The following is a 20,509-nucleotide window of genomic DNA, read 5'->3' on the forward strand; positions in this document are numbered from 1 at the left end:
TTGAATTGCCATAGCACACAAAAAATGTACAAAGTCATGTAGCATGAACCAACAATGACTATCAAACTTGTGGCGAGTCTGTGATCGAAGAACTGTAAGGTCTTCTTCACTAGTACGTCGATGTTGATTATTTGAATGTCTTCAATCGTAACTGACTGCATGTTTTTCCACCGAAGGTTGTTGGGTCTCATCGATTTTTCCATTAATACCACAAGGAAGACGCCAAAAGTGCTGAATGCAAAGTTTGACACAAACAATCAGTTTACACTATGTACTTTATTGACATGATGTATGTAGCTTAAGTTATTCTTAAAACTTTTGTTTAGATATGGACGACTTAATTGAATAAAAATCTATCAATTTCAACGAAATAAGAGAGTCCTTTGACTTGTACTTGATCGTTTTGACTTAAATAACATGATCTTCTTATTGTATTCGAAGGAATATCGACAGGTGTAGCACAGAACAGAGAAACATGACTAATGTCTATGTCTTCGGAACACTTTTTGAAATTTGAAATAAAAAAAGGTAAAAAGTAATTATAAATCTCATTATAAAACCAATTGTTGGAGCTTAATTTATCATTTCGAATGAGTATTATCTTTAGCCAATACAAAGACGAAGACACTTGGGCTATTTAAGGTTTGTATTGAATAATAAGATAGATATACACAAATAATAACAACAATGAAATTTAATTTCTGAGTTATAAATTAATAAGATTTTGATATTGTGTAAACTGACCAATGCATTTGCACATTTTCCAACAAAGGAAATGGAGTGTATAACGTTCATTGGGTATTTGTTTTATGGACGAATAATGTCTGCTTGTCATCTAGACAGTCTGATATTTAAACAGATTTATGGTAATTTAAAATCTGCCTCGTATATAGCCAAAGGCAACATTCAAACGTAGCCGAATAATAGTCTGAAGTTCAACGACAGAAACATACACAAATTTGGTGACCTTAACATAGTTGATAACACTTCTCTACGAAATGATTTATCGAAAGGTCCGAAATATCGTGAGCCTAAATCCATCAATTGGAAATACAACTTTAAAATATTGATGGATTCAGTCGAGGAATATGCCAGGCAATGGGATACGCGCGAGAAGGAAGTCGTAGACACTCTTTCCGAATGGAATAAGGCAGTGAGGTCGTTGATGCAAATCAGAATTAAGAAACTGAATGGGTCCATCAATGCCCATGCTACGTCAATCTTTGAAGACCCAAATGTTGCAAAAGACCTATCCGATCTCCATGACAAATATGTTGTTTTCCCCGCAGATAAAGCCCCAAAAACATCGTTTTCGTGTGTAAAAGTCATTTCATAAACTGCTTGATAAACGAATTAGGTATTGACAATTCACTTGGAAACTCAACTTATACCCTCACGACACTTACCAAAGAGGAATTCCTGGATAATCATAGTTCTGTTCTATGTTCCTTTGGAATTGCAACCAAAGATCAAGAACTGGATCTTCCATTACTGTATTGGATACCTAAACTACATAAGTGTCCTTACAAACAACGGTATATTGCTGGGTCTTCCAAGTGCTCCACGAAACCTCTTTCTAAATTATTAACATCTATTTTATCAAAGACGGGCATCAAAGTTATTGTAAAACTGCATATTCTAGAGGTGGCGTGAATCAGATGTGGATACTTAAAAATACCAAAGATCTTTTAGAGTACATACAATCTAACTCTCTTTCATCTTGTAACAGTATGAAAACATTTGACTTTTCTACTCTTTACACAAGTATTCCACATTCCAAACTAAAAGACAAATTGAAAGAGTTGGTATTACTTTGCTTCATAACAAAGAATGGTCAACGTAGATACACGTATCTTGTCTTAGGGAGGGATAAATCCTACTTTGTAAACAACTCTCAATTCTCTGAAACTGATATTATCAAGATGCTTGATTTCTTGATTGGCAACATATTTGTTACATTCGGAGGACGTGTTTTTCAACAGACTGTCGGCATTCCAATGGGAAGAAACTGTGCCCCTCTACTTGTCGACTTGTTTCTTTATTATTATGAGGCTGACTTCATACTGGAACTTCTTAGGAAGAAATATAAGAAGTTAGCACTTTAACTCTACTTTCCGCTATATAGATGATGTTCTTTCACTAAGCAATTCAAAATTTGGTGACTATGTGGAACGCATCTATCCCATCGAACTAGAGAAAAAGGATACTACAGATACCGTTAAGTCGGCTTCATATCTTGACTTACATCTAGAAATTGACAATGGGGGTCGGTTGAAAACAAAACTTTACGACAAAAGAGATGATTTCAGTTTTCTAATTGTGAACTTTCCATTTCTAATTTAGCAACATTCCAGCAGCACCTGCATACGGGATATATATCTCCCAATTGATACGATATTCCCGTGCTTGCATTTCCTATCATGATTTTCTTGATAAAGGGTTGCTGCTCACCAGGAAGTTATTTAACCAAGAGTTCCAAATGGTGAAGTTGAAATCATCCCTTCGTAAATTTTACGGACACCATTACGAGATGGTTGACCGTTATGGAATAACCGTTTCACAAATGATATCGGATATGTTCCTTACAATCCCCTTTCCTTTCATGAATGTGACATAACGAGTTAGACTATTAACCGGATTTGTAATCACATAAGCAACACGACGGATGCCACATGTGGATCAGGATCTGCTTACCCTTCCGGAGCACCTGAGATCATCCCTAGTTTTTGGTGGGGTTCGTGTTGTTTATTCTTTAGTTTTCTATGTCGTGTCATGTGTACTATTGTTTTTCTGTTTGTCTTTTTCATTTTTAGCCATGGCGTTGTCTGTTTGTTTAAGATTTATGCGTTTGACTGTCCCTTTGTTATATTGCGTCCCTCTTTTAAGAGATATTCCTAGTGGACATCATTAGCAAAAGAGGTAATCACCCTGTGGTTTTAGGAATAACAAACTAACATTATATAGATATAGGAAAATGAGACAACTCTCCATACAAATAACAATTTAAAAAAAAAGTAAACCATTATAGGTCAATGTACGGCGTTCAACAAAGAGCCTTTGCTCATACCGAACAACAAGCTATAAAGAGCCTCAAAATTACTAGTGTAAAAACACTACAACGGGTTTATGTTTATCCCTTTAGGGAATCATTACAAGAATGGATATTTTCAACTGATATGTAAACTCTACCTTATTTGTCCTTATTTCAGACTTTTTTTTTTATTTTTCATAGCTTAACATCCATTAATATACATGTATAATCTCTATTCTTCTTTATTATTAACCCATTATTCTCTATTCTTCTTCCTTATCAACCCATATCTCTACTCTTTATATTTGTATAACCGATTTATTCATTCATTGGTCCTTTTTATTTAGTATTGTTTATCATACTCCATTCTGTAAGCTACGTTCTGACTTTCATATAGTCCTTTGCACTAACGCCGCATCCAGAGTTTACTACCCTTGTCGAATATAATGTATCCTAACGTGTCTTGTACTTATAATGTATATGAATTAAATCAAATGTTCTTCTTTATTCTAACATGTCTAACGTACATTTAAACTGACTTGTAACAGTTTTCATTCTCTTTTTTTTCTATAAATATTATAGATATATCCAGACCCTCACACAGTCCTCTGCACTATCCCCCCTTGCGATGTACCACCCTTGTCGAATATAATATATATTAACATCTTTTGTACTTTAATAAATAAGACAATGTCCTTACCTGTTGAATGACTCGTGACAGTGTTTCTATAAATGTGAATCATATCTGTGTTCCAATGTGAACTTTTGAGAAGGATCGATGTAAGAAACCAATGTGTGTATACAGAAGATCTTAACATTGTATCGTCAGATAAAACGTAGGTAGGTAAACTTGGGATAGTCTTGAATCCGGACATAGTATGCTCAAGAACGTAAGCGGACGTCCGCGTCAAATAAAGCAATATTTAACGTTGCACCTGAGAAATCGGTACGATTGCACGAGAAGATCAGATTAGGATATGATACGAAAGTAATTTGGCACAGAATTTAGTTAAGAATGACTGTAATATTTTTTTCTGTCTATGAAGATATAACAGAAAAAAGTGGCGCACACTGAATAACCCGCGTCGCGGGTTATTTACAGTGTACACCACATTTATTATGTTATTTCGAATAGACAGAAAAATATTACAGTCGTTTGTGATAATTTAATTCTAAATTCCATTTTAAACCGTAGAAAACCATGAAAAAAAATCATATTCTACATTTCGTGTACCATATTTTTTTTTACATTTCTATTTAATTCTATTGTGTATGCAACACTACAATTCTTTTAATATTTTTTTCTGTCGCCACTAAAAACTAAATGTATAGTAAACATAATGTTTGTCTATATTAATACAACTAAAGAATGAGATTTACAAAAATGAGAATTATGGTCCATCAGATACAAAGAAAATGGATCAAAAAGCATTTATTAAAGAATATAGAAAAATATCAAAAGTAATAAAAAATAGGATGCTTTAATCAAAGAATAACAATTATTGAGAGAAAAAAATAATATTTCAGTGTCAATGTGTACTGCCTCATCAACATTGAATGCTTCTGTAATGTTAACATTTTTTTTTAGTCTAAAACTTTATGATCAATAATAATTATTTTTGTATGCTTAAAAATCATTTGATACAATAAGCAGGACATACAATCCGCTAACGTTAAACTATCAGTGAAATCAAAAGTGTACGAAAATACAGATTAAACGTTAATACTAAAAATCTTTGGTGAATGAACATTTTTATCATACGTATGCTGTACGCTGCTATGTTTGTGTAATACGAATTGAATAATATAATGTATAACATAAAATTACACAAGCATTACTACTATCACATGCAACAAAAACAATGCCATAGAATAAAACAAATTTATCTTTTTAATTGTTAGTACAGACAATTTTAGGTTAACAGTGAAAAATATCTTGGATATAACGTAATTGGTATGGGAACATACCAATATTCTTCTTTGATTATAGTCAAAAGTGTGGACATTGTGTTACTTGCCAATTATCTTTTATATTTCACCTCTTAATTTTATTCATTCATGTTGCATGCTTCAAATAACAACAAGGGGTATGAGTCACACTCCAAAAAAGAGTAATGAATTTTTATGTAGTAATTTGGTTCAGCTGAAAAAATGTTAACAAATGATTTCAAGAGTATGCGCTATATGAAAGTGTCTTTGATAATCGTTAAATAATAAACAAATTATGGTGCATATTATTGCACACAATTTAAATAGAAATCAAAAGACGCGGTGGGAATATTTTGGTCAAAATGTAATTAGATAACCACTATTAAAATAACACAAGAGAAATACAAAAAAAAATCACCTGATATTCTGTAATCAACTTAATCATTGGTTATTGATAGATTCCAATCAGACTACAAATTAAGCAAAATAGTAATTCATCAGGTGTATATAATAAAAAAAAGTCTGCTCATTTTCGCTACACAATTTTTGTTTTAGAATTATATTTTTTTCGAATGTGTCTTCTATACTTTTAATAATATATATAGTAACTATAACAAAATATTGCACTGAGTCAAAGACTGATTCTCTTTTTTTTAACACACGAGTTATTGTTTAGTCCTTGTTGTCCGTGTCAAATAAATAACGGACAGAACACAAGTTTATACCAATTGTTTTGTTTTCAATACGGCTTATTTAAAATAGTCCGGTCGATTGGTGCAGATATATATCAGAATTGCTCACTTGATGAGGAAAGCATGAAACTTCGCATAATAGTTCTTGGTTATATACCCTTTGATTTCAGCTATGAACCCACTCTTAAAAATCTAATATGACTGCCATTTTTAAGATGGCGGAAAAACGGTATAAGATCAATATTGTCCTAATGGTATTCTATATAATTTCGGAAATCAAAGTAATGATTCTTTAAAAATGAATTTCATGTTATTGAATTTGTTAACAATTAATTTTAAAGTATTAAACAAATAATTTGAGTATTTTTTAAACACATAACTTGCAAATAGAGCTGCATATACAACAACAAATAGTGAAATTCAAAATGTTAATCAATATGTTACATGTTATTGTAATTGTTCTTTAAACGTTGAAACCAGTCGATTGACATTAATATAGGTCGGTTAAATGTGGTTGAATAGTAGGTAACTCATCTGAACCTTGAGGCAGTGCCGAGGGCACCTTGCCTCGTGTCTCTTCAATGTCACGTCTTACGTCACTTATCGCGTTTTCATCTGCCGTTCCACTATACAGCGAGCATGGTCCTTAAATGCACTCCGGGTCCGCACTTTTAGTAGTTTTAATGGTAACATTCGTTGAATTTGGCGGAACTGTGATGGTTCGTTTTATGCAAACTAGCTGAGTTTAAATCACGTTCCCAGTAATCAAAAAATGGCGCATTTATCACTTTATTGTTGATGGTAATTGTGGAAGTACTAAGGTTTATCACTGCATTCAGTGTGTCCAAAATAACTAGCCTACGTATAACATCTGTATAACATTGTATGTTTACTTTATTAATGTCGAGAGTCTTATAATCTTCCCAATAACAACCTGTTAACCCAAACCACGTAGCGTTACGTCCTCCAAATCTCCATTTTCTGCTGGAATCAATTTTTCATTTAATAATGTTATCATTGCAGCAGTGTCCACAATCATGCTCACATTCTGGTCATGTATAGTAACTCGTACTACTAAGCTCTTTCAAATGGTTCGTCTGATGACTATATTGGACGAGGGAGTGGGCCTCTGTTCGAGTTTGTGATGAGGTGATGTTTCATGGCCAATAGACTTTGGAATCTGAGTTGTCCTACTGGTCCGACCCTTTTCTCAAGTGTTGGGTTGGCCGTTGTCTGAAATATTTGGGATTTCTAGAGTTTGTCCGTGGAGATGCTAACCGTTGTCTATAGGGACTATATGATCTCTAGCTTAGTGGGGGTGTTGCTGATCGATAGACATTAAGCTTGGGTGTTCGTCTATCTGCCGATCTACCGAGATTGTATTGCTCAAGAGATATCATACGTGTATATTGATCAGGTGATCTTCCATTGAACTGGTGATATTTCAGGATTTTTTGTTTAAGAACCGAGATTGATCGGCTTAGCCAAAGTTCTGCTGATTATTTGACTGCATAACATCAGCTAGTTGTGTGACAATTTGTGTTATGTTATGCAACTCATAATCCAAAGGACTTCTCATATTTTCTTTATCGGTCGGTGATACTGCACCATCACCAGAGTAGACGTTTCTATGGTCATAACTGGCACTTATTTATACATATATCGCCTACTGGCTTGCTTTTTAGGTTTTCAATTGTTTTAATGCCTTATTGAATGTGTCTGGGTTCCTCTCTATTGCATGCATTGACGAATCTCTGTCTTTTTATCATCGACGGAATGCTTTGGTTCCAATGTGGTTTGATCGTCTTTTTTGGTAAATGATTGAACGCCTTACAAGTGATGAATCCTCTTTAATTTCTTTGTTTTTGGCAGCTGTGGGTTTCGGCTCCGGTCCTTTGCACAAAGATTTTCTTGCTGTCGGGTATATTCTCTCTACAGTGAGGAGTCTGAAGAAGTTTCGTCTGCCCTTTCCTTGATCGGTCAATCGAGTCAGTTTGTCGTTATGGGAAGCATGTTAGAGTTCAAGAAGCGGACGAGGTTGTCATAACTGGAGTAATAAATGTGGGATTTGGCATTGACTCGACGGGTTGATATCGTAAGTAGGCACTGCATTCAGCATTGGATAAACTTGATAGAATCCACTTTCAGCCAAATGTTTCTGTAATGGTGTGCTAATCTGAACCAAATATTATTGACTCACATTAGATGTTAGTGTGCGTAAGAAGACACATAAGCCTTTCGCTGGTATCATTGATTAGTACTAGAGGTTTATAGAATGTTCTTAAATGGAGATTGTTGTTGAATAATTTGAACTGTCTCATGCGACATGACATATGACTTTCGACTTAAGGTGAAGACACCTTCAACAGAGTTGGCGCGATTGATTACTCAAGCGAACCACAATTGGGGAAAGACCCACGGTTTGGATTTTGTTGTGTACTTTTGGTAAACTTGCGTTGTACTGGCTAAGGTCAACTTTTGGCTTAGATGATGTGTCCAATGCAGAAATATTAACTTCTATATTTCGATTGTCCACTGATTCATGTTCAACAGATGTCAGTTGTTGGAAGTTACCCTGCTGTTCAAATGCACTTTTAAATCAACTGTGTCTCCTTTCTTCAGTTGATCATTCGTCTCACCACAACATAACATATCTTATTGGCAGACAGTCAATTCTGCCAAGCAATTATTACCGGCCTTGTGATATATCCTGTCTTAAGACTGCTTAAGTTGCTGAGATATTGCTTTCATCTGTTTGTAATTAGTATTCATTGCATCTTTCTGTTCAGCTTGAAATGCAATGAGACAAACACATAATTTATATATTCGCGCTTCGCTCTGTTTTATATGTTGAAAATCTCAAGCTGTTCTTTGAGCATTCGAAATTATATCTGCTAAGTATTCTTGGTACAATTGTTTCATAGTCATTCCATAGACGTCCTCTGTTAAAGCGTCTGCAACTGTGCGTTTCTCCATATCCACAAGTGATTCAGTTTCTGCCATTTCAATGTTCTTGTCCTCAATTCCTGCCATTTCACTGATATGTGTTTAACTGAAACAAAATTCACAGTTTAATGTCTTAAATTGCAAAATTTTGCGACCCAAGAGATAAAAAAGAGACGAAATATACAAAAGGGACAGTCAAACTTCTAAATCTAAAATAAATGACAACGCTATATGGCTAAAAATGAAAAAGGCAAACAGACAAACAATAGTACACATGACACAACATAGAAAACTAAAAAATAAAGAACCCGAACCCAACCAAAAACACTTTTAATCTATACAATGCTGTTGATCTAATTTCTATACCAATCTTTTTCATGTTTTTAAGGATGAACTGAACGTTTTTTCGTTTAGGAATTTGTCGTTCACGGTTTGTCTGTCTGAAAATTTTAGAGCAGACAAATTTTGACCGGATGAACAATTTTGAATCCGTGTCAGATTTGCTCTAAATGCTTTGGTTTTTGGAGTTATAAGCCAAAAACTGCATTTTACCCCTATGTTCTAGTTTTAGCCATAGCGGTCATCTTGGTTGGTTGGCTCGGTCACCGAACACAGTTTTTAAACTAGATACTCAACGTTGATTGTGGCCAAGTTTGGATTAATATAGCACAGTAGTTTCAGAGAAGAAGATTGTTGTAAAAGATTACTAAGATTTACGCAAAATAATTAAAAATTTACTCTAAAAGACAATAACTACTAAAGTGGTCAACTGACCATTTAGGTCATGTAAAGTATTTGTAAATCTTACTTTGCTGAACATTATTGCTGTTTACAGTTTATCTCTATCTATAATAATATTCAAGATAATAACCGAAATCATCAAAATGTCCTTAAAAGTACCAATTCAGGGGCAGCAACCCAACAACAGGTTGTCTGATTCATCTGAAAATTTCAGGGCAGATATATATTTTTTATATATCAATTTTACGTTCTACCAGATTTGCTCTAAAGGCTTTGGTTTTTGCGTTATAAGCCAAAGACTTGATTTTACCCCTATGTTCTATTTTAAGACATGGCGGTCATATTGGTTGGTTGGATGTGGGTCAGTGGACACATTTTTAAAACTTAATGATGATCGTTGCAAAGTTTGATTAATTTGGCCTAGTAGTTTCAGAGGAGAATATTTTTGTAAACGTTAACGACGACGTACGACGAACGCAAGGTGGTGGAAAAGATCAATCGGCCCTTCGGGACAGGTGAGCTAAAAAGTAATGTCCTTTTATTCTAACCGGATACAGATTTTCTTTTGTAGACAATATCTGTGTTATACTAACCGACACGAACAATAAATGAATAATATAATGCAACGGAACAAAAGAACGGCCCAAAGAAATAAAATTTTGCAAAAAGTGTTGATCACCAAAAAGAATAAATAAATAGAAATAAAAATGAAACAGATTGTATTGACGAAAACATATGTCTATAAAATATAAATGATTAAATGCGTAATGTATGTAATTATTCAAAATAGAAGGTGTGTAATTATTCAAAAAAGAAGGTGCGCAATTATTCAAAAAAGAAGGTGTGCAATTAGACAACTGTTGCGTGTTGCAATTTAAGATCAATTTCGTATAAATAACTGTGATTTGCTTTCAGTTACAGATTTTCGTGACGAGGAAAGACACAGGTTTGTACAATTTGGTCCAACTTTCAGTATTCTGAGTAATCTTCATGTACATGAACATTTTGTTTTAGTTTTTTTGTAAAGGGAAATAGTGAAAAATGTCATTTGATATGTATTAAGTATTTTTGTATAATTTATGAACGAAGAAATTTTACTGTTGCCTTCAGTTTTTAACCGAAGAACATATAATTAATGTATCGCACCCATTTTATCGTCTTGTTATTATCCAATTTATTAATTTGTGTTTAAGCTAGCTAAAGGGACGTGTGAGTTATTCCACGATGTTGTTTTATAGTGATACAACTTGCAATCAGGTCAATTTACTGCTATTTCATTGTTTCATTATTTTGATAGTTTTGCAAATGACATCTTAGTACGAACATGATGAATATATGCTAAAATTGTCTAAAACTGTTCTAGGGTAGAACTGTCCAAATCAGTTCTAGGTTTGACGTCTGGTTTTCCCGTTTGGTTAACACCATCTTGTGGGGCCATTTATAAGAGCCAATGATATGTGTTGAAGACCGTATCTTGACTTATACTTTACTTTGTTTTGTAACAAAGTGTTGTTCGTCTGATTAGTTTGAACGATACATAGTTGTACGCTGCCATCAGTCGTTTATGTACATGAAGAAACTCACAATGTGCGTTGTTAAACGTATAGTATGTGTGTTATTACGTATAAACAACGTTTCTAATTATAAACAAACTCTATGTTACATGTTTAACTTCTACAAGAATATATATATCGACGATTATCACTGTTTTAAAAGCAGATAGTACAGCAACGTAACGGAAGTTATTGAAATAGTCGTTTAGTATAGGTTTCATATTTTATCATTGTTTATGGATAAGTTTAGTTTCGAACTTATAGATACATGTATTATTTGATATTTTTTCAGAGTTATGTCAACAATATGGTGTTTGGTAGCTGTATTTGTCACCGTATGTCACCTGACAGATGCAGGAAGTAAGAAGTTTGGCATATTTCGTAAAACAAAAAAAGCTATACACTATAACGGGTTCAACATAGATCTTACACCACATTTCATATATAATTGTAGACTAGTTAGTTTGTGTTTACAAACATTGATGATTTTTACCAATATGATATATTTTGCATGAAAAGAGTAGTATTTGGCACAACTTTTTGGAATTTTGGATCCTCAATGCTCTTCAACTTTGTATTTATTTAGCTTTTTAACTATTTTGATCTGAGCGTCACTGATGAGTCTTATGTAGACGAAACGCGCGTCTGGCGTATAAAATTATAATCCTGGTAATTTTGATAACTATATTCACCAAATGCATACATTATTAGGGTATACGTATACATTTTTAACAATCAAATTAGCTTCCGTTGGACAACGTTAGCTTTCAAATTATAAATAAAATTCAAACTTCAACAATGAAAACGATACGACTATGGAATAGTGGCTTTAATCTTACTGTGGACACACCTATCTTTAACATAATATTGTAACAAGATATCATATCTTAACAAAACGCAGTAATTCATCAGAAAAACTGTGGCTTCTGTTCTACTAGTATCAGATGAAAAGTAATTACAATACTGGCGACTATTTTGATTAGTTAAATATTGACAGCTTTTTTAAACGGAAAGAATAAAGATGATAAGGAAGAAGATATGATAGATAAGTAAAATGACATAACAACCATACGTTACAACGTTTATTATAAATAAAAGAGTCTTGGTGACTGATCGGCTCCAAGCTGTAAACGTACATGCTTAAGAAATAATATGTGTTTCGGGTATGAAATGAAGAACAGTTTTCATGGGGTTTTATTCTGTGTTCTTTGATTCAAAGCTTGTTTTTCCTATTCTTTTTTCTTTTTTTTCCTGCATTTAAGCACCGAATTATTCTCTTTTCTTTTTTGGGGGTTAATTTTCTCTTCTCTGTTTATTTTCGGCAATTTGCTTTTCTTTTAAATCCCCATTTACATCATACCAATAAATGGATCATTCTTGTATCTTGGGCAACAAGATCAGATGTGAAAGAAAAGTTCATCTCCAATGTTATTTAAAATTACCCATGTTCACAGGTAAAGTATGTGTCAATTAGATACAATAATTAGACATCATACGCCTATAGTGAAATGTTAAGTGTCAGTATTGAAAATATAAGGGAAAACATTCTGAAATATGTGCATGATTTAAAACGACCATTTTTTCTTTTATTTATTAAATATGATGTCACGTTGTTTGTTTCAAAGGCCTCGAGATAAGATGATTAGACATGATTACGAACATCATATTTGACTTATTTTCATTGGAAAAGGTACAACTTCTAAAAATTGAGCGTTTTAATGATAGAAAGAGAACAAACAAATAAACTTTTGTTTGAGTTTAAAACAAATCCAATAAATGTCAGTTGTAAGTTTTAACAAGTGTGTGCTGTCGCTCTGTCCATGATTCCTAAAAATACTCTGCTTTTATTTTTAAGAGCGTACTAGGCAATGTATGGCATCAAAGGGAAGATGCACCCGAAATAAAGATTCCACTTGTGAAAGCAATTTTGGTTCAGGATGGGAAGGAAAGGGAAGCTGTTGTCGTGGGAGACTGTGTTGCGTGTGTAAGTATACTATCATGCAAGTCGTCGTAAACTAACATGTATGTGTAGTTACTCACGTAAACATTAGCTATATTATTTATATAGAGCCCTTATCTACAGTTAGCAGAATAATATTTTACTTCAATGTTTCGTCGAGTGTATTGATTTTACTTATTCTATAAAGCTTAAAATATGGTGTGTTTAATTACCTTAAATTCCTGTTGGTGTGTTAAAAAGTAAGAAACTATATATATTATTCAGATCGCAGCGAGGGTATACATGTACGTTGAGACATTCCCAGCGCAGATTAAAAATACCCTGTCTAAGACTTGAATTAATCATATTATATGGATTACCATTTTCCAATATATTGTACTTGTGTATGATACTACAATTTTAACGGTCTACATTGGTTAGAGGAATGAGTATACTGTTGATGTTTCACAAAACCTGTTTTACATCATTGCGTGTTTGCGCCTGTCCCAAGTTAGGAGATTCTGGCCTTTGTTAGTCTTGTATGTTTCTAACTACAGTTATTTGTATAATTCGGAGTATGACGTTCATCATCATTGAACTAAAACCGACTGGGGAGTTGATTGTCTGACTGTATTAAAAACACATTGATAGTCTGCGACTGGTTTCTGTTTTTTGGTCAGGTTGTTATCTCTTTGACACATTCCGAAGCTCCATGCTAAGTTTTATTTCATAATCTTGAGATATATTTTTAGTTCAGTGTAAACATATTCAATCTCTATCTAATGTAATCTTAGGCACATTGCGAATTTGATTGTATAATCTTGAGATATTTGTTTATACATTATAGCTATTTTGATATAAGTGTCATTGATGAGTCTTATGTATACGAAACACGCGTCTGGCGTACTAAATTTTAATTCTGGTACCTTTCATAACTATTTAGTTCAATGTGAAGATATTAAATTTATCCAACGTTAAATGAATCCTATCATCACTGTCAAAATGACAAAAGAAAATTTGTCTATGCTTGGCACATCTTTTGGCCAATTGATCGAAAACAAATGTTACTATAAAAAAACTTTCGGGAAATTAACAAATGCAATTTATATTTAAATCAAATATAGAACTTGTCCTTATCTTAGTTTTTCAGAAAGTATTGGATTCCCTTTTCCAGTATAATAGATCATTTAGCGATGCATGTTACAATATGACAGTACTAATTTTCGATCAACAAACGTAGCACAGCTTTTTTCCCTAAGATGTGTCACTTAAACTTTGTTAAAAAAGGAACTCAACAGTTTAGTTGTATTGTTTATTCTTTTGTTTGTTGGTAATAACTTGTAAACTGCAAATATTGTCGCAGTTCAGTGTGAAGATATTCCAACCGACAGTCTAAAAAATGGTTCAGTCATTGTAACAGAAAGAAATACTGGCTCCACGGCAAATTTTTCCTGTGACGCAGGATTCTCACCGGTTGGAAGACAATCTATTATCTGCACAGCTTCAGGTTGGAATGGGAATATTCCACAATGTAGTAAGACCTATAACTTGTGTTGCCTTTGATTGATTTTTCTTATATACATGTATGTAACAAACAGAAACTAATATAACAATGTTTAAATATCTTAACCTCACATTAAGCAAATGTTATTAAATCTAATAATTATTATTAACACATGAGAGCATATTGTCAGATTAGTTGAGAGATACTCTAAGAGGAATAACGTGATCACTAAATTAAGAAGAGAGACACGTTGTCGAAGATGACATCGAACCTTACCAATCAGTCAGTACTATTAATACAGCAAAAAAATAGGATGAGATTGTATGTTTCAACATTGGCAATGATCAATACTGATAAAAGCAGCACTACTATACCACTGTTCAAAAGTCGATACATAGTTTCAATAAAAACAGATCCGGCTTACAAACGTCAACGGAGGGAAAACATCATCTAGGAACGGAAAACAAAGTAACAACAGAACTAATATGTATATTTAATTATATAAATATCTTTGAGTATAATAATCAAAACTTAATGTCACGTTTGGGAGTATGGCACCGTCAGGAAATTGACAAAAAAAAACTTCTAATATCTCGAGAATGGTGAATAAAGGTAACAGAGATCCAATAAAACACTTAACACAGTAATGAACTATTTTCCACTATAAAAACTTGCAGAGCAATAATATTGCAATTGTCGTTGATCAACAGTTGTAAAAGTGTGTAGAATAACTTTGTAACAAAAATGAGTATTCGCTCCTCTAACACTATATACAGCTATCGAGTTGCATAAGTTAAAATATGATAACTAAAACCAATGGTTATTTTAGATTTGTTTATTACTTGGGTCCATGTTGACATGTGTTTGCTTTACATCTTCTATGGTGTATAATACGATTAATCTAAACTGTAATAACCAAAATAATGTGTCTGACTGTATCAATTAAAATCTATCAGTTTATAATCTTCGGAAATTACAAATATGAGAGAAGAAAATAAACTTTAAACTCAAACAACTTTATAAACACTGTAATGGATGACAGTTAACAGAAAAAAGTTTAATACTGTTTTAATTATTTTAGCAAACATATTATGCCCCGAGACGGTTGCCTTCTTTCGTGGTTCAAAGTACATATTCAAATGTAACACAGCAACCTGGTCTAATTCTGAGGTATGGAATATTATATATACGAATTGATATTCTGCAACAAAAACATGATTTTTTTCTTCATTATAAATGTGTTTTTACTTTTTACCAGAGGTATATGTACAGTACTGTCTTTCTGGCATAAAAGTAATGAACAAAATACATAAGCTGTACATGCAAGACCTTACTGAATGTTTGATCCCGTATCTTTTCATTTTCGTACATAATGTTTGATTCAGTAACGAGTCTTTTTGGACATATGCTCGTCCTTTTCAAACAATGATGAACATGGTTTGTTAGATGAATTTTTAACTGATTTTAATTCTTGTAGGCTAACTGCAATGTCCTAGGTGGTCATTTGACTTCTGTTGAAACTGTTGACGAAAACACTTTTTTATTAGATGTTATTACATTGATGCTGAACAAACAGCTCATAAAAAAAGGTAGGGAAAATGTTCATATGTTTACATACTTATTTTTATAAATTGAATTGAAAAGAGTCAATTTTTACGGTAGGTTAAAGGGTAGTAAAAACACGTCGATTGTATGTAAGATATTTGAATTTTTCAATTTGTACTTAACTTGCTTTTATAGCGAATATTTGCCTAATAATATATTTGAATTATATAGCATGTTCAGTTTCTAATGATTCAGTATGACAAGTATAGCATTTTTAACATGTTTAACACACCCATAACTTAGTGATAGTATAAGACTCTGTCTTTTAAGGTATATTTAAAATATCGATATCAACTATACAAATTATCGTTTGAAACAAATCTTTAAATTCAATTTGATGTAATGGAAACAGTTTAAGTTAATAAATTTATTTACAACCGCTGGGTTGATGTTACTACTGGTGGAGTTTGGATTACCGATACATGGGATCCGTGCTGATATGGATTATTATTGTATAGCAATATAATATTTCCCACAGAACGTAACCAAAAGTTAGCGTGCAATAAATTCTAATATTGAACTAGAACAATAAATCTTCAAAATTCATGACGTCATCAACGTTCAAATCTTATTTTAAACCAATTTTTACTTTTAAATATTATATTGCTATACAATAAAAGGGTTATTGCATGAATATTGTGGAATATTGTCCCTCGTAGAACATCAATTGCACTCGCAAGCTCGTGCAATATAAGATTCTACTCGGGACAATATACATACAATTACACTATATTATTGATATGGCCATACTTACAAATTCACTGTTTTCATCTGGTGTACTTTAAATTGCTTTTTAAGCATTTGCGAAACGCGCGTCTTGGGCAAATACAAAAAAATCAAATCCTGGTATCTATGATCAGTTTATTCATAACAAAATAACGATATTTATCATGTTATAGTTTAACATAAAATGGAAAATAAACTGTTCAGCAATAATTAAGTTGTCACAGCAGAGAAAAAAACAACCCAAATACTCCCCAAGGTTCTACAACGTTTAAAAAATAATTCGCGTCTTCACACGTGTTTTACTCTGTAATAATCTATACGTGTCTGTCCCAAGTAAGAACCTTATAGTTCAGTGGTAGTTATATGTGATATTCGTAAATTGTTTTTATAATTAGAGGTACCAGAATTTTAAGACTCATCAGTGACGCTCAGATCATACTAGTTATAAAGCCAAACAAGACCAAAGTTGAATACCTTTGGGGACCAAAAATTCCAAAAATTTTGGCCAAATACTGCTGAAGTAATTTATTGCTCGAATAAGAAAATCTTTAGTTTTTCGAACAATTTAAAGTGTTGTTACAGGAAATGTGTACAAAAATTACCATATAATTGATATTCATGTCAACACCCATGCCGAAGTGCTTACTACTGGGCTGGTGATAGGTATTTATTACATAACACATACTACATTCTTGATGACATTTCTTTTTTTTTGTTTTTAAAAGAAGTTCATGCAGTTTTTGAAAATCTAATTTTTTTTCTTTTTTTTATTTGGCATTTCAAGAGAACAATCTTACTTATGATGTTCATATTATTTTTTTAAGCATATTTTTGGATTGGCCTTACAGACAATACCGATGAAATGTCATATAAATGGTTGTCTGGTCAACCACTTAACTACAGTAACTGGTACCAAGGACCACCACAGCAACCAGATAATACACAGTTTGCCGGTACACCAGGTGCACACTGTGCTTTGATACATCGCCGCTATGCTTTAAACTGGGGGGACGAACATTGTGCTCAAAGATATTATTCCGTTTGTGAAATTCGGTAAGTAGAAACGAACCCCGATTTACATTGGCTGAAAAATGAAAATATAAACATAAAACATATATTATACAACTACTTCCTTTAGACAATAAAGGGAAAAAAGGAAATAAGAAAATGTCAATTGTTTTACCTAATCAGGAATATGACGGTTGTTGTCCGTTCGTGTATCGTGTTTTATCATTTGATGTTGTCATTTAATAATTACATTAGATAGATATAGGAAGATGCGGTGTGAGTGCCAATGAGACAACTCTCCATCCAAATAACAATTTCAAAAAGTAAACCATTATAGGTTAAAGTACGGTCTTCAACACGGAGCCTTGGCTCATACCGAACAACAAGCTATAAAGGGCCCCAAAATTACTAGTGAAAAACCATTCAAACGGGAAAACAAACGGTCTAATCTATATAAACAAAACGAGAAACGAGAAACACGTATATATTACATAAACAAACGACAACTACTGTACATCAGATTCCTGACTTAGGACAGGTGCAAACATTTGCAGCGGGATTAAACGTTTTAATGGATCCAAACCTTCTCCCTTTTTCTTAAACAGTAGCATATCATCACAACATAGAAAAACATACGATAAAATATCAATTGGCAGACTTAACTCAATCAAAAAACGTATGATTACATTGTTTCATTGTAATACTTTATTTTGATTGGCTAACTGCACATCACGTGCTATTCCGTAAGCAATTGCATCACTCAATAGAACTTTTCATTCATGATAGCACGTGGTCCCACAATAAAGTGCACAGGTGAATAAAATACAAAATTTATAAAATTCGTGTTTTCGTGATCATAGCTAAAAAATGTAATTATAAGTATTGAATGCTTCTGTTTGTAATTTTACAGGGTGGTAAAAGCGTTGACCGTGCGCACATTTTTAGTATGAAGCGCTTCCGCGCTTCATACAAAATGTACTTCGGTCAACGCTTTTACCATCCAATAAATTTACAAAAAGAAGCATTCAATTCTTAAATAAAGGACTTTCCGTTTGGCATTTGGAGTTCATATGTTTGTTATTTTACTTTTTTTGTAAAGTATCGAATGGTAACAGATTTTAACGTTTTGGTTGAATCATTAAGGGTAAATAAATCCATCAAAGATAACAAGATTAAAAGTTTGTATTTGCGCATAGTGTGCTTGGTCTGTATAACTTTTGTGTTCCTTTTTTTTATAATGGCTGGTATTGTGATACAATGTTGACTGCTTTACCTTATTTTCAACATTTATACCTATGTTGTCTGTTTGTTTGGTTTGCGCATCGTTGTCAATATTTCTTGTGAATGTCATGTGAGTGAGAGGTTTAGCTAGCTATAATGAGGTTTAATTCACTTTTTTTCTACTTAAGGAAATGCATCTACAGAGTCAGGAAATTACAGTTGTTATACATTTGTTTGTTGTGTTTGAGTTTTTGATTTTGTCATTTGATGAGGAAATTCCTAATTTGCATTTTCAGCTGAAGTGAGCATTGTGGGGATTTTTTTTTTGGTTACCCTGTTGACAGATATAAAACCACTCTATTTGCACCTAAGTTTGTATGTTTACCACACTATACAAAGAATATTTGGTTTTATTGCCAATGAGACAACTCTCCACAAGAGACCAAATGAACCAGATATTTACAACTATAGGTCACCGTATGGTCTCCAACAATGAGCAAATCCAATACCACACAGGCAGCTTTAAACATACCCAGAAATGTCTAGGATCGGGTAAATAAAAGGCAAAAGTGGTTTTACAAATTTTAGCATCCATAATGAACATAACAATTAAGCCTTTTTCAACTGATTTGTATAGTCTGTTCTGATGTCGGGTTGGAAACAGTCTCTGTATACGACTCAAACAATAATGACAATTTAAAAAAATGGTTTCTGGATGTTATATATGTTTCCTATATCAAGTTGTTCATGTAATTGTGTTTAATTGTCATAAGCCATATTTCCTTAGATAGAAGCAGGTAGCAACGATACAGCATGACAATTATCATAAACAGTTGCATATTTTAAAAAAAGATTTGCTACCTGAAAACAAATAAGTCTATCATATCTGATATGTATTATTCTCTCTTTTGTAGATCGACATAAAACCTGTCAGTTTGAGAGAGCCATTTATATTATCTTAGGACAACATGCTATTTGCCAATTTTGAAGACAGCTATAAATAATCTGAGGACGATATGTTATTTGCATTTTTAATAAAATATTGAGAGACTAAATACAAACAGTTCTTAGTTTCATAGTTCCAGATGACATTCATATATTAACTTCAATCGATAATGATATAACCTCAAAGTGTAAAAGTCAGGGATGAATACATACGTTAACACATATGGAAAAAATAAGACAATAGTGACTCTAAAGAAAAGTCACATAGAGACTCTTTTTTTCTTACTAAATTCTATTTAATCACCTGACAATTATAAAAATGTAAATTATTATTTCGCTGTAATATCATTGATCCACTATCTTCTATGTCTGCAAGAACCAAGTCAGGAGCGTTTTCAATGACCGGTTGCGGTGTGTTGCGTTATATACTATTTGGTTTTCTTTCCATGTTTTAAAAATCAAATAGGCCGTTCTTTTTTCTTTGAATTGTTTCTTTTTTGGTATTCCGGACTTATGGTTGTAACATTCTATGTCTTTAACTCTCTTGCAGAGTTTTGTCTAATTGGCAATTATTCTATTTAAAATTTTCCCTGCAAATACATAATTCTTACTTATGAACTGGTGACTGATTATAACATTGGAAACTAACAGTCCAGCAGCAAATATATC

At 32.8% G+C, this 20,509-nt stretch overlaps 1 protein-coding gene and 1 long non-coding RNA gene across 2 annotated transcripts in view; one reads left to right on the forward strand and one right to left on the reverse strand.

Moving 5' to 3' along the window:
- Positions 1 to 3,820, reverse strand: part of LOC134693943 (uncharacterized) — a 42,110-nt gene extending 38,290 nt beyond the window's left edge. Inside the window, exon 1 of the long non-coding RNA XR_010102527.1 lies at positions 3,732 to 3,820. This is a non-coding gene — a long non-coding RNA (uncharacterized LOC134693943). The remainder of the gene's footprint in view (positions 1 to 3,731) is intronic.
- Positions 3,821 to 7,978: 4,158 nt separating this feature from the next.
- On the forward strand, positions 7,979 to 19,908 carry LOC134694454 (brevican core protein-like). Its single transcript, XM_063555466.1, has 9 exons — positions 7,979 to 8,072; positions 10,255 to 10,285; positions 11,185 to 11,252; positions 12,748 to 12,876; positions 14,195 to 14,365; positions 15,417 to 15,505; positions 15,813 to 15,924; positions 17,491 to 17,719; positions 19,810 to 19,908. The coding sequence occupies exons 1-9, from the start codon at positions 7,979 to 7,981 to the stop codon at positions 19,817 to 19,819; spliced, it is 933 nt and encodes a 310-aa protein (XP_063411536.1). The 3' UTR covers positions 19,820 to 19,908.
- Positions 19,909 to 20,509: the final 601 nt, after the last annotated feature.

This window comes from Mytilus trossulus, chromosome 13, assembly GCF_036588685.1.
Source record: "Mytilus trossulus isolate FHL-02 chromosome 13, PNRI_Mtr1.1.1.hap1, whole genome shotgun sequence".
Lineage (NCBI taxonomy): Eukaryota > Metazoa > Mollusca > Bivalvia > Mytilida > Mytilidae > Mytilus > Mytilus trossulus.

What these genes read in the sequence shown, in the direction of transcription:
- LOC134694454 (XM_063555466.1), top strand. Translation starts at nt 7,979, where the DNA reads ATGACATATGACTTTCGACTTAAGGTGAAGACACCTTCAACAGAGTTG. An exon ending in CGTGACGAGGAAAGACACAG is followed by an intron (nt 10,286 to 11,184) that starts GTTTGTACAATT and finishes ATATTTTTTCAG; the next exon opens with AGTTATGTCAACAATATGGT. An exon ending in TGGGAGACTGTGTTGCGTGT is followed by an intron (nt 12,877 to 14,194) that starts GTAAGTATACTA and finishes ATATTGTCGCAG; the next exon opens with TTCAGTGTGAAGATATTCCA.